The 14,870-nt window shown below is 45.5% G+C and overlaps 1 protein-coding gene across 2 annotated transcripts; it reads left to right on the top strand.

Annotated features, from left to right (window-relative positions):
* The first annotated feature begins 2,656 nt into the window (after positions 1-2,656).
* TEX55 (testis expressed 55) lies at positions 2,657-14,847 on the top strand. Of its 2 annotated transcripts, none has more exons than XM_083437231.1 (4): positions 2,657-2,839; positions 5,714-6,246; positions 12,234-12,296; positions 13,081-14,847. In XM_083437231.1, the coding sequence occupies exons 1-3, from the start codon at positions 2,786-2,788 to the stop codon at positions 12,277-12,279; spliced, it is 633 nt and encodes a 210-aa protein (XP_083293357.1). In that variant the 5' UTR covers positions 2,657-2,785; the 3' UTR covers positions 12,280-12,296; positions 13,081-14,847. The 2 variants fall into 2 exon arrangements, with proteins under 2 accessions (XP_083293357.1, XP_083293356.1); XM_083437230.1 differs by having other exon boundaries at positions 2,659-2,839; positions 5,714-6,283.
* The last annotated feature ends 23 nt before the right edge of the window (positions 14,848-14,870 follow it).

Below are 14,870 nucleotides of genomic sequence, written 5' to 3'. Positions count from 1 at the left end.
GCGTTGATTGCTGTCTCTGCTCCACGTCGTCTCCTGGAAGTCTTGCCCTGCATTGACATTGGAGATGCCCGGGTTGGTTGCATCTATAGCACCTCCTCACCGCCATGGCCAAGTCCAAACCTTGGCATTGCTCCATTGGCAGATTCTGCTGCTCGCCCCTTCGGCTGTAACTCCTCCACTCTTGGAGTTCAGCCTGTCTATCTGACCTTCTTTCTGCTTCTTCGGTCAATCTTCCAACCACATACTCAAGGGTCAGATCTCGGGGATGCATACTCTCCATGCTGTTAATCACGGGCAACCAGCTTTCAGGCAAACTTGAAAGGATAATGTAGGTTTGGTCAGTCTCATCATAACGCTTACCTCTCTGCTGTAGTCGAAGAAACAGAGATTTCAGCGTTTGAAGATGAGTTGCCAAACTCTCACCTTCTTTCATAACAGTCCTGAACAGCCTTCTGGTCAGAGAAATTATAGTTCCAGCAGTTTCTCTGACATGCATTGCCCTTAATAAATTCCAGCACTCAAACGCTGTGCTGGCATTTGCTACATGCAATAACTGAGAGTTGCTCAAACACAGCATAATTTGGGCACAGGCACTTTCATCTAGCCGTTTTTTCTCAGCAGAGTCCCGTCTCAAAACCTCAGTTTCAACACAGTCCCATAGTCCATCTCTCCTTAACAACTGCTGCATTTTAATTGACCAACTCAGCCAGTTGCTTTCTGAGAGAAGTTCAAAAGGGATGCCTCCCCCAATATTTACAACTTGGGAAGACTGGAAATCTGCCATCTCTGCTGGTGCTTGCTGAGCCCCTTCTGTGGGGCCTCCAGCAATCTCTCCTGACTCTCTCTTTAGAGTCCAACTAGATGGTCCTGGCTGGCACTCACCGGCTTCTAGCTGCTGCCTCTGTTGACCCTCAGGTCCCACCTGGCTCTGCAACTGGTGTAGCCGCTCTGTGAGTCGCCCACTGTGGTCCTCTAGTAGTTCAAACTGTTCCAGTAGCCGATGCTGAGTGCTTTGCTGATCCTCAGATCCTAGCCGCTCCAGCGTCACTGCAGACAGTTACAGCTTGCCACCAACTGCTCCAACGCACAGCCACTGGCTCCATACACCACCAGGACTCACCAGCTCCCTGCTCAGATGCTGTCAGTCGTTTTGCACTCTGCACATGCTCAGAAACACTGGGCCCATAACCTGTCAGTGTTTGTAAAAAGCAAAAAAAGAAGGAAAGGGTTCTGACCTCCCTTTCTTTCCTTAGTCTCCTTGTCAGCACAAAAAGAGTCCACGAGAATATCCTTGCAGAGTTTTATTAAAAGTCCTTGTGCAAAACACGACTGAATAACTACACACACCAGCACCAACAACCAACCAACCCAAACACCAGCCTCAGCACAAACTAACATTTCTCACTTATATACACAACTTGGTGCAGACCGCTGACTCATGCTGACTCAGCTTTATTCGCATTAAAGAAACAGCGGCCTTTTAGCCGTGACCCCTATATCCTGTGCTGGATTGCCAGCTGCTTGAAATACCAACTCTTTGGTATTTTGTCCTCTATTTTGTGTCTTTGGTTCATAATAATTGCAAAATAATGTTTTAGAAACACAGCATTCATGAACCTGGTGCCCCCCCTCCCCCCAATGTTTGGGTCTCAAGACAGCTGTTGGGAAGGGCACCAGGCTGGGGAAAGGTGTTTTGTAGGCATCACTGCATCACACAGTCCGATCTGGTATGACACAGCTTCCCATGTTCCCTATGTAGCTGCAAAGCATATGCCCACATCATTTTTTGCAGAAAACCTTCAGCCAAAATTATATTTCTTAAAATGGCTGCTACCATAAGCAGTAATTTAGAAGACGGGTTTTTGTTTTTGGTGACTGGGGCTGATGATGGGAGTTTCAGTCCAAAATATTTGGCAGGCACCAGGTTGGCGAAGATGCTTTTAGAACATTAGCAAATGCCCCTCAACGAAATAAACTGATATACTGTTTTTACTTGGCTAACGGACAAATTTAAAAAGTTAATAGCAAGTGCTCAAATTACAAGGGAACGTGGGGGGGGGGGAGAGACCCGTTTCTATTTTGCTCTGTCCTCCCCAGCTATTACAGTGGTACCTCGGATTAAGTACTTAATTCGTTCCGGAGGTCCGTTCTTAACCTGAAACTGTTCTTAACCTGAAGCACCACTTTTAGCTAATGGGGCCTCCTGCTGCCGCCGCGCTGCCAGAGCACGATTTCTGTTCTCATCCTGAAGCAAAGTTCTTAACCTGAAGCACGATTTCTGGGTTAGCGGAGTATGTAACCTAAAGCGTATGTAACCCGAGGTACCACTGTATTTTTAGCATTCCTGCATTGCAGAGGGTTGGACTAGGTGACCATGGGCGGTCTCTTCCAATTCTACAATTCTAGGATGAAGCGGGAGGGCAGTGCTTGGAGGATGATCGAAAATGGGTAAGGTTTCAGAGACGAACTAACTCCCAGTCTGCCAGGGCAGCGAGCGCACTTCCACCCTCAAAAAACATGGCCACCCTGGGTACCAACTGCCCGGTCGCCAATCAGCTGGCCCGTTCGGAATGCCCGCGCCTCCCTTCCGCGCTCGCGCGCTCTCCCATTGGCCGGCACGAGCGCGGAACCGAAAGGCCGAGGGGAGGGGAGGGGCGAGAGCAGCGCTTGGGTCGGTTGCCATGGTAGCTACGGCGCTCCCTCCGCTGCCCGTAGGGGACAGAACGCGTAAGGAGCGCACGGAGCGCGCCGGGCAGCAAAGGATGCGACGCGCCTTGGCTCCAAGATGGCAGAGCGAGGGCCGGAGCAGGAGCAGGAGCAGGGCTCGCCGGAGGGGCAGGTGAGGGCGGCAGCCGGAAGCGCGGGAGGAAGGGAAACGGGAGCAGCCTGGAGAAGCCCCCTCCCCAAATGTGACCGGTGGAGGGATTGACGTGCTCCGTTTACAAAATTGCCTGGGCTGCTTTGCTTACAGGGAGCGTAACATTGGCAAAGCCGCCTTTCTCCGCTGTCCAGTATTCAGACACACTCGCCTCTTGGGTGGCCCCCATCCACACCTGCTCCGTGGTAGCTCAGGGGTCTGCAGTAGCCTCCTCACCCCAAGAACGTATCAATATTTCACAGGTGAAATGTTGGGGAAGGGGTCACTTTCCAACCCCCCTTCCGTCTCCAAGGCTGGTCCTCCAGATGTTGAGGGACTACAGAACCCATCATCCCTGAGCGCTGGTCATTCTGACAGGGGCTGATAGGAATTGTAGTCCCAACAACGTTTGGGGAGGGCGCAGAGTCCCCTCCCTCCCTCATGGGCTCTTTTTTGCCCACTGGCGGTTGTATGCTGGAGTGACGCTCTTAACAGCCCTTTACTGTTTTGGACCTCATGTGTTGGCTAACTTTCTGTTGACAGTGTGGCTCTCTCCAGCCACTAAATCTTACAGAGCAAGTTGCATTTAATCAGAAGTAAGACCTGCAAAGGTCCGCAGAGCTAGCTCCCCGGACAAATGCACATAGGACTGCAATGTTAAAAAGGCAGGGAATGTTAGACTGAAAAGAAGACATGATTTAAAGCATGCTGTTAATAGAATGCTTAATCTCACAGTGGATTCGGTTGCTCAGTGCTTGTTTCTTTAATTCATTTTACCCTGCCTTTGCTGGCGCTTGGGAAGCATGCATGTCACCCTTTTCCCCAGCTGTGGAGAAGACAAGAGGTTTGTTGAGAAAATGTGTGAAGTAGGTTAGGCTATAAGAGAGAGCTGCTCACCCGCAGTGATCCAGCGAGCTTCAGCACTGAATACGGTATTAACTGGAGCTGCTGGGATGAGGATGGATATAATTCAGTGCAATGTTAATGTTTTGAGCAGGTATCTGTATGTGCACTTGAGTTAAGATGCATTTACGTACTTCTCTCCCTTGTTTTGTCTTTGTTGTTCATGTGTGAACACACTATAAGCGTTATGAGTTATTTCCATTGAAGTCTGGGAGACTGTGCAGAGTAGTAAGTAACTCCTCCAGCTGAGCCACACCTCTGAGTCAGCTCTGTAAGAGCTGGCTTCCTGCATCATAGCATTTTCTCTTAAAAGGGCCACATGTCAGATATTTAACTGATAATAGAAGAGGAAGTGTTGTCATTTGATGCTGTCATTTAGGACTTTGAAATGTCCCCCGCCCCCCGGTCTGTGCAGGGTTAGCTCCTGTGCATTTGGGCTGCAATCTTATGCACATTGGCCCAATGGAAACTACAGAGGGAATTACTTCTGAATAGACATGCATAGGATTGCTCTGTAAACATATTTTTCCAGGGCCCTTGAATGACTGATAAAGGGTCGCCAGCATTTCTTACCTTGGGTATTAGGATCCAGCATGCCTCTTTCCAAACTGATGAAAGTCGGTTGCCGTACTCTATGCTTGACAACCAACAAGGATCTTCTGTCTTTCATTTTGTAGCTTTACTGTCTCTGCCTCTTTTATTGTGTTCTGTGACAGGTTCTTAGTGATAATATACCAAAAACTAATAAACTGGGAGACAGGTTTGTGCTATTCCAAAATGAACACACAAACCTACAGTTTTGTCTCTCAGCCTATTCCAGCCTTTCACACCTCACCTGCTCCTATCAGCTTGCTCCAACTCTGTAGTTCCCCAGTATCAAGCTTCCCGTATTGTGAACCCCTGACACTAAAATGCCACATGTTGGCATACACACGCCTTTCTGCTAGCAGAGACCACCTTTGTCTTCCAATGTTTAAAGCAACAGGTACCTATCTTTGTGTGTTGGAAATAACCCTTGAATATGTTGCAGTGAGCATAGCAACACACAATCTTAAGAGATACAGATTCAGGTAGGTAGCCATGTTGGTCTGACGTAGTCGAAGTATATATAAAAAACGGGGAAAAATCCAGTAGCACCTTAGAGACCAACTAAGTTTGTTCTTGGTATAAGCTTTCGTGTGCATGCACACTTCTTCAGATACACTGAAACAGAAGTCACCAGACCCTTATATATTGTGGGAGGGTGGAGTGGGGTTTTTCTCAGGAGGGTAGAAGGAGATGGGTGATTGACTCAATGGGTATGGAAAACCTGTTGAAGACTGTTAACCAATTAGTCCTACAGGAAAAAGCAACGGATAGTATGCAGATGATTAGCATATGTAATGAGACAGGAATCCAATATCTCTATTAAGACCAGGTCTCTCCATAGTTTTCAGTTTAGTGATAAGTTGTAATTCTTTTTCAAGTCTATTTCTGAAATTCTTTTGTAGTAAGACAGCTGCTTTGAGATCCTGTATTGAATGTCCTGGGAGATTGAAGTGTTCTCCTACTGGCTTCTCTGTCTTATGATTCCTGATGTCAGATTTATGTCCAATTATCCTTTGGTGTAGGGTTTGGCCTGTTTGTCCACTATAGAGAGCTGAAGGGCACTGCTGGCATCATCAATGCTGGCCTTTCTCCTCCAGCTGTCCACATATTTGGCTTTCATGTGAAGGGACTTTGTGTGTACAGCAGTTCATATGTGGAGACCCTTCACACACTGGCCAAATGTAGTGTGTGCCAGTTTGGGAGCTGTGCTTACTGGCAAGGGAAAGGATTAACCTTCTCAGCCCCACAACTCTCCTCATGTTTTTTTTACCCTAGGGTAGGATTACATCTAAGGCCTACAGAGTGCAAGAACTATGCATGTGCCTTTTTTCTGCATGGTAACTTTTTGCTTGTTATGTATTGTAGCTACAGCCAGAAAGAGTTCTGATTACTGAGGGGCAGGAGCATCCTGAACCACCAGAATCTATTGCTGAACCACAAAAGAGAAAACCCCAAATTCTTGAAGTGGTACTGTCCATGGATGAGACACAAGAACCTATCATGGAGGAAGCACCAAAACCTATCGTAGAGGAAGCACCTGAGCCAATCGCGGAGATAGCAGCAGAATCTGACATGAGCAAGGCACCAGAAATTGTCACGGAGGAGACACTAAAACCAACCCGCTCAGCATTTCAACCTGTTTCATCTTTGGAAGGTCTGGGCTCTATACTCACTCAGCAACATAAGAGAGGAATTGTGTTTCCACATGGTTTGGTCAGATCAGCAGAAAGCATCATGACTCCTGAAGAACTGGTGCCCCAACCGTCTCAGGAAATGGTGCCTCAACAAATGGAACCTCCAATAATAGAAGAGCACCCTCCCCCAATAGTTGTTCCTTCTGTGGACTTCTCCGAGGAGATGCCTGTTGTGTATCAAGATCCCTTTGAAGTTTCACTTAGGTACATGGAGAAGCATAATATTCTGCAGATATTTCAGGTGAACCACTCCCTTTTTGCCTCTTCTGTCAAAGCTGCCTTCACTTAGGCAAAAGCGTGCACAGTGGCTGTTCTGAACCAACCCAGCCAGTGCCTTTATACACAGTGGTTTGAGGGAATCTCTTAGCATTTGGGGGACATTACTAGCCCTGGGACGCGGGTGGCACTGTGGGTTAAACCACAGAGCCTAGGACTTGCCAATCAGAAGGTCGGCGGTTCGAATCCCTGTGACGGGGTGAGCTCCCGTTGTTCAGTCCCTGCTCCTGCCAACCTAGCAGTTCAAAAGCACACCAAAGTGCAAGTAGATAAATAGGTACCGCTCCGGTGGGAAGGTAAACAGCGTTTCTGTGCGCTGCTCTGGTTTGCCAGAAGCGGCTTAGTCATGCTGGCCACATGACCCGGAAGCTGTATGCCGGCTCCCTCGGCCAATAAAGCAAGATGAATGCCCCAACCCCAGAGTCAGCCACGACTGGACCTAATGGTCAGGGGTCTCTTTACCTTTACCTTACTAGCCCATATCCTCTTTTGAGAGTACTCTGCATTATATTCCAGCCACAAGAATGATGGTGGAAGGCTTTTGTCCCATAGCTGCCTAACTGGGCTTTCTCAAGAGATTACAAGCTTCACATAGTGTCCCCTTCACATAGTGTCCCTCTCAAGATCTCTGAGATCTATTCCTTGTCTTTAGGACATCTGAGATCTAGTCTCTGCCTTTAGGAATACAGTGATGGAGCATCTAGCTCAATGTTTCCCAAACTTGGGTCTCCAGCTGTTTTTGGGCTACAACTCCCACCATCCCTACCTAGCAAGACCAGTGGTCAGGGATGATGGGAACTGTAGTCTGAAAGCAGCTGGAGGTCAGTGTTTGGGAAACACTGATCTAGCCCTTCAGCTGTTGTTGGACTCCAGCCACGATCAGCTCCAGCTAGCATGGCTAATGGTCAGGGATGATCGGAGTAGTAGCCCAGCAACCTCTTGGCTGTTCTTGACCTGGCCATTTGTGGTTTCCTTCCAGTGGAACTGGGAATATTGGTGGTGTTGCATTCCTAGTTGCTGTACCACGTTCTGCTGCAGGGGTGGGGAAACTATGGCCCTCAGGATGTTGCTTGGTTACATCTCCCATCATCCTGGACCATTGGCCATGCTAACCAGGGCTGATGGTGCTTAGAAATGAGCAGCATCTGGAGGGCCATGTGTTCTGTCTGCTGTACCGCATCTCTCTCTCTCTCTCTCTCTCTCTCTCACACACACACACACACACACACAGTGAATCTTATGAAATGGTCCCTGTGAATTCACATAGGAAGATGCTTTTAAAATTTATAGGAATGGAACACATTCCAGTGGTGAGACAGGGGGTTGCTGCCGCTCAGAAAAGAATAGAAAGTCTACCTTGTTGCATGAGTGCACATTTCCCCCTACACTTCTCTGTACAGGGACCTCTCTCTCTCTCTCTCTCTCTCTCTCTCTCTCTTTTCCTTCCTATTTTGGTGGTTTAGTTGTCCTTGTGCTGTTGCTTTTAAATGCAGTTGTGGTTGTTTTTTAATTTAAAAAGAAAAGAAAAATGAAGAGATTGACCTAGAAACCATTCTGTACATCAGTTCAAAACAGTATGCCAAGTACAATAATTGGATTAGTTGCATCACAAAGAAATACAACGGTATCAATTGTACAAAATCTAATTCAACGTTTCTTTATTTTTAAATTCTTGGTTGCCTTTCCTGAGAGCAACCCAAAGGTAGCATACAATGATACAAGACATAGAAGACCCACATTACAACATACAATAATACAAATGATAAAACACAGAGAAAAATAATCCAAACAGCAAAAAAAAAAGCCCCAAATACAACTATGCCAGGCATTGCAATAATCCTAGATGGCAGCAAACCAAAACCTAAACAAGCCTTTTCAGAATAAAACGCCTGAAGTGTTTGCCTGCAATGAAAAGAACCAAATGGAAAAAGAGGAGTAATGCAAGTTAAAGATACTCTGTTCTCAAAAGCAAAGCATGCACATTTGTGAAAACTGAAATATATTTTTGAAATGTAGTTGTTCCCAGCATAGTTTTCTTTGCAGAAATTCATATTCCTGTTCTCCAACTTGCCCTTTCAAAACAAAATAGCATTATCAATTTTTAATGTCATCAAATGGTTTAGAAAATCCAACTACCGTATTTGGTAAGTTGGTAATTTATTGTCCAAATCATTGTCCATAACCCCCTTTTTAAAACACTATCCTTGAAAATCAATTTTAAATACAAAAAATAAAAATGAGAAAGATGCCCAGTTGCACTTCAGCTGTGGTATCTGCACCATTGGACACAAATCAGTCAAAAGTGTCCAGATATCATTGCGCCTGCCAAGAATGGCATCTTTCCACCCATTCCTGTTGCATTGAATGTAGCATGTGGGCTCCTTGATGAATCATTTTGAAAGGCTCAGAGTTTGCATACGCCGGATTTATTTTTGCTTATGGGCCTGTGATCTTGGTTAGTTCACTCAGTATAAACCCAAGTTCAGACATAACAGGGGACTCTGGTTTAAAATAAGCCACCAGTGAAGCGCCAACAGAGGAGGAATGTGGGAGCCTAGCACTTTGGAAAACAGTGACAAGAGCAGGGAAAGGAAAGGAGGAAGAAACCACAGGGCAGTGCCATTAATAATCTCTGAACTGGTCTAGGACATATTTTCCCAGATTCATAAACCATGTCAGAAAAGATGACCCAAACCAGCTCAGTGACTGTGTACTGTATCCAGATAAGCTCTACTTGGAGTAGACCCACTGAAATGAAGGCACTTAAGTTAGTCATGCCCATTAATTTCAGTAGGTCTACTATGAGTATGACTGATATTGAATACAACCCATAGCACTGTGTTTGGGTTTTTTTGGCCCTTGTGACTTTGGGTTGTTGCTGTTGTTATGCTATTGCTATGATGGTTATATCTGGTCTGTTTGATTGATAGTTATTTTTCTAAAGTTGTAAGTCACTCTGGGGACCCTTGGAGTTGAAGACGCAGGATAAAAATAACTTAATAGATAATTACAGGCAGTTAGTTATATATTAATATATTTCAACTTCCAAGTGCAATGTGCTTACCATTATTGCTTGATATATTGCTTTTCTAAATATTCATCTACTTAAACAATTGTGCAATTGAGGAAAGCAGTTGAAATTTGAAATAATCTGCAATGAATCGTGTAGATTTCTAAATACTGTGTTATTTTATCTATCTATCTTTCTAAATAAATAAATTGCTCAATAAACAAATCCTATATTAGGCCTGTAATAGATGCACTTTGTAACTTGCAACTTGCAGTTTTCATAGAATCATAGAACTGTAGAGTTCGAAGGGACCTCCAGGGTCATCTAGTCCAACCCTCTGCAATGCAGGAATCTTAACTAAAGCATCCATGACAGTTGGCCATCCAACCTTTGCTGAAAAACCTCCAAGGAAGGAGAGTCCACAACTTCCTAAGGGAGTTTTGTTCTACTGTCAAACAGCTCTTACTATCAGAAAGTTTTTCTGATGTTTAGTTGGAATCTCCTTTCTTACAACTTGAATCCATTAGTTCGAGTCCTACCCTCTGGAGCAGGAGAAAACAAGTTTACTCCATCTTCCATGTGGCAGCCCTTTAGATAGCTGAAAATGCCTATTACCGTATTTTTCGCTCCAAAAGACGCACCAGACTATAAGGCGCACCTAGTTTTGGGAGGAGGAAAACAAGAAAAAATTATTCTGAATCCCAGAAGCCAGAACAGCAAGGGGGATACTGTGTGGCTGTTCTGGCTTCTGGGATAACTGCGCCAAGCTTCTTCAGGGCAGCGGGATGAAGGCTCCCCCTGGCCGAAGAGGCTGCGCACGGCTAAGGCAGAAGCCAGGACAGGCGCGTCACAGGAGAGGCGCTACGCAGAGAGGGAGAACTGTGCAGCGCCCCTTCAGTGAAGTTGGAGAAGGAACAGAAGGAGTTCCTTCTGTTCCTCCTCCGGCTTCACATGACAGGCGCATCGCTGAAGGGGCGCTGCGCAGTTCAGTGAAGCTGGAGAATGAACAGAAGGAGTCCTTTCTGTTCGTCCTCCGGATTCACATGACAGGCACTGCGCAGAGAGCGAGAGCTACGCAGCGCCCCTTCAGCGAAGCGGGAGGAGGAACAGAAGGGACTCTGTTCCTCCTCCCGCTTCACTGAAGGGGCGCTGCACAGCTCTCCCTCTCTGCGCAGTGTCATTCGCTCCATAATAATAATAATAATAATAATAATAATAAATTTTATTTATATCCCACCCTCCCCAGCCGAGGCCGGCTCAGGGCAGCTAACAACAATAAAACAGTACAAAAATACAGCACTAACAACACTCTAAAATCATTCATTATAAAATTAATTAATTCAAGCCACTGGCAACCATTGGGCCAGAGCTCCGCGAAGATTGCCGAGGGAGGGAGTCAGGCTGCGCCCTGACCAAAGGCCTGGTGGAACAGCTCTGTCTTGCAGGCCCTGCAGAAAGATGTCAAGTCCCGCAGGGCCCTAGTCTCTTGTGACATAGTGTTCCACCAGATCGGAGCCACAGCCGAAAAAGCCCTGGCTCTAGTTGAGGCCAGCCTAACTTCTCTGTGGCCTGAGACCTTCAAGATGTTTTTATTTGAAGACCGTAAGTTTCTCTGTGGGGCATACCAGGAGAGGCGGTCCCGTAGGTACGAGGGTCCTAGGCCGTATAGGGCTTTAAAGGTTAAAACCAGCACCTTAAACCTGATCCTGTACTCCACCGGGAGCCAGTGCAGCTGGTATAGCACCGTGTGAATGTGATCTCGCAGCGAAGACCCCGTAAGGAGTCTCTCTGCAGCATTCTGCACCCGCTGGAGTTTCTGGTTCAGTCTCAAGGGCAGCCCCACAAAGAGCGAGTTACAATAATCCAGTCTGGAGGTGACCGTCGCTTGGATCACAGTGGCTAGGTCAGGACGAGAGAGGTAAGGAGCCAACTGCTTAGCTTGGCGGAGATGGAAAAATGCCGCCTTTGTTATAGCTGCAATCTGCGCCTCCATGGAAAGGGAGGTGTCGAAGATTACACCCAAACTCTTAACGGACGGTACTGGCACTAATTGCGCCCCCGCAAGAGATGGGAATTGCCCCCCCAATCCCATATCGTCCAGTCCCAGCCACAGGACCTCTGTCTTCGAAGGATTTAGCTTCAACCGGCTCCCACGTAACCATCCAGCCACAGCTTCCAAACATAAGACACACTCACATTTCCCCTTACTTTTAGGAGGAAAAAAGTGCATCTTATGGAGCGAAAAATATGGTATATCTCCTCTCAGTCTCCTCTTTACCGAAAGAGGAGCTCAGAACTGTGGCGCCCAGAACTGGACACTGTACTCCAGGTGTAGTCTGACCAAGGCAGAATAGAGTGGGACTATTAGTTCCCTTGATTTGGGCACTATACTTCTGTTGGTACAGGCTAGAATAGTATTAGCTTTTTATTATTATTATTATTTTGCTGCATCATACTGCTGACTCATGTTAAGCTTGTGGTCCCCTAAGACCCCTACATCTTTTTTTACATATACTACTGGCAAGCCCTGTGTCCCCCATCTTATATTGGTGCAGCTGGTTCTTCTTGCCTAAGTGCAGAACTTTACATTTGTCCCAACTGAGTTTCATTTTGTTGGCTTGAGCTTAGTTCTCCAATCTGTTAATATGGGAGTGTGTGAACATTTCAGGTTATCAAGCATATGTGTTAGAGCACCCGGGATTTTGCTGTACGGTAGACATTTCTCAGGAAAGATGAAATGACATATCATGTCTGTATTTGTAAATAATACATATTATGTATATCCCATATCTTTCCCATTGTGAAAAGAAGACAAGCCATTCTTGCCTCTGGCAATATAATTTTGTATCTTTTCATTGTTTGCCTTCGGGAAAGGAGTGTAATGACTTCTGTCTTTCTCACTCAGGAGATCACTGAAAATCTGGTGTATGAGAAGCCTGAGAAGCCATTAGAATTCATGTTGAGACAGGTATGTCGTCCCTGCAAGGCACACACTGCTTGACTGTTATGCTTCTCTGAAGAAGCAGAAAAGGGGCATTGGAGCTGAGAAATATATTTTTCTTGCTTTAGGCGGGGAAAAGAGAGTGGGCAGTTACAGAAAACGAGAGCCATAACACCCTAGTGCTTATAAATACAGAATTGTGTTCTGGAAGGAAATGGCACTGGGGGATGGAAGATGCTATAGAAGACATACCAGATGCTCCTCAGTTTAAAGAAGAGATGACTTTCTCTTTTGAGAAGATGGGCAGCTCAGTAGAAAAGCATCTACTTTCCATGCAGATGGTCTTGGGTTCAATCCCCAGCATCTCCTGGTAGGGCTGGGAGAAATCCCTGCCTCAGTCTCTGCAGAGCTGCCATCATTCAGTGTAGACAATACACAGGTGATCCTGCAAGCTTGGTGAAACTTCCACGGAATATGGCAGTATCTAAATATACTATGCAAAACCACCTCCACCACCAGCTCCCCTTGTGTTGTGCTTAGGTTTGGAGAGGTGAATCTTGTCTGGACTGTGACAGAGAGAAAGAGTGAGTTCAATTTCCCAGAGATTTAAATGGCCAAGGCTTCCCCCAGCAGTTATTATGCGCATAACAAACATGGGCATTTGTTTTCACTTGCATCTGATTTGGCCGACAGTTGAGGATTGGGGTTAAAGATGTATATTTTTAATTAAAAAATCATTAACATGCAGCAAGTAGCTAATACACTGACTGATGCTCTCTGGATTCGTTTTTGGTTTTCGCTACTTCCTTAGGTTCAGAATATGATAAGGAAGCAGGCGTCTGAGAGACATAAAAATGACAACGAGCCGGTGTAAAAGATGAAGACCCGAAAGCTCAATGAGCTGTTCTTGGACGCTGCCCTAGGTGGAACAAGTTCCAGTGCTGCCCTCCCACATGCTCTGTCTATGCAAATTCTATAGATTTGAATGCTGTCGGTGGTAGCTGATTTCTTCCAGTGTGGGTGCTGTGCTGGGTGATCTAGGATGATAGGAAGTACATAGTTGCACCGGAGCGCAGAATGTCACATGCCTTTTAGGAAGCCACCAAGGTACTCGCCATCCAGTAATAAGGCAGTAATCCTAAAACGCACTGACTGTCATAGTAAGAGCTGATCTACATATCCTGCAGAATCAGATCATGCTGTCTTTGCTGGATTGGCCCATGTCAGATTGCAAGGGAGGGTTACATTTTGAATGTGTTCCCATGGGAGAGGAAACCCTTTCTGCACATAGAAAGCTAAGGTTTGAGGAAGAATTCTGCTTTGGTAGTCTTTGCCCTGTGAGACCAGTTCCATATGTACAAATACAATTTTTCCCCACCATACAGGAGCTTTCAGGTACATGATCCATCACTTGAAAACCAAAGTAGTACACTCTGGGGGAAATTGTATCACGTGATGCAGCTGCATGTGTAAATCAACTGGAATATTTGTGAGTAAATAGTCTCAGGGTCAGTATGCAAGTCTCCCAACAGTCAAGCAACGTGGTTTCCTCACATTTAACTTAGTTAGATAAAAGTAATTAAAAAAAATTTTTTTTTGGGGGGGGGACTATCTAGTAATGATGGTGATGAGACTACACTTAACTGAATTGTGAATTGTAATAACTTGGGGTGAAGCATTAATAATTTTAAACTAGGCTTAACTAAATATGAATTAATGTCTAGGTGTTAGAACGTATCTAGAATTCTGCTTGTTAGAAAAAAAATATTTGTAACTTCTGGTTGTATGGTGCTCTAAATGAGAGCCCATTTATCTAATTCAATTTAATGCTGGCACCCCTCCCCCCCCCGCCCAAATTACCTTGGGCACCTATGCAACTAACCAAGCTTACAATGCTTTTTCTGATGTCAGTTGTTGAAAAAAACTGAATTTAAACCTGATGGATTCTTATAGTTGCCTAATTTGTAATATGTCCCCCATTCTGGAGATTAAAGAGAGGGCAGTGTCTGTTGATTCTTTGCAGTAATTGGGACTCGGAATTGGTGGTGTGTTGCTACAGTAGCCAAGATACCTGTTTTCCTGAAGTGGTCTCTTACGAATTACATAATTCTCTTCTCAGTTCTGTAATTAGCAAGAGCCTATTGCCCTCCAACCATTGTTGGCCTCCATCTCCCATCAGCCCCAGCCAGCATGATCAAGGATGGATGGGAGCTGCATCTGAATGGCCACAGGATCCCCACTTCTGCCTAGCTTCATGTTTGCATATTCTGAATCCATAGGAATTCAAGTTAAATCCAAGGTACTCCATTTCCTGCTTCTGCTGACGGGATTCCTGCTTCAGAGAGACCTGTTTAGTTATTTGCTGATGGGGGAAAAAGATTATTTCCCTATGTTCTCACAGTGTACAGGAAGCAAACAACTTATATTCAGATTTATTTGTTGTTAGCTTTTAGGTCAAGAATTGATGGGTTGGTCTTTGCTGAAAAAAAATTAAAGCAATTTTCATCTATGTTCAACTACTGATCATGTGCAAGGCAAAGGCTCTGATTCAATTTAATAAATTTATTTTGCTCAGTTACCTTCTGTGTTTTATGCATTCAG

This window comes from Podarcis tiliguerta, assembly GCF_965153285.1.
Source record: "Podarcis tiliguerta genome assembly, chromosome: 4".
Classification (NCBI taxonomy): Eukaryota; Metazoa; Chordata; class Lepidosauria; order Squamata; family Lacertidae; genus Podarcis; species Podarcis tiliguerta.
This window is presented reverse-complemented; position numbering and strand designations above follow the sequence as displayed.

Coding starts and splice junctions, on each gene's coding strand:
- TEX55 (XM_083437230.1), top strand. CDS start 2,786: ATGGCAGAGCGAGGGCCGGAGCAGGAGCAGGAGCAGGGCTCGCCGGAG. Junction 6,284..12,233: donor ATATTCTGCAGATATTTCAG/GTGAACCACTCC, acceptor TTTCTCACTCAG/GAGATCACTGAAAATCTGGT. Junction 12,297..13,080: donor TAGAATTCATGTTGAGACAG/GTATGTCGTCCC, acceptor CTACTTCCTTAG/GTTCAGAATATGATAAGGAA.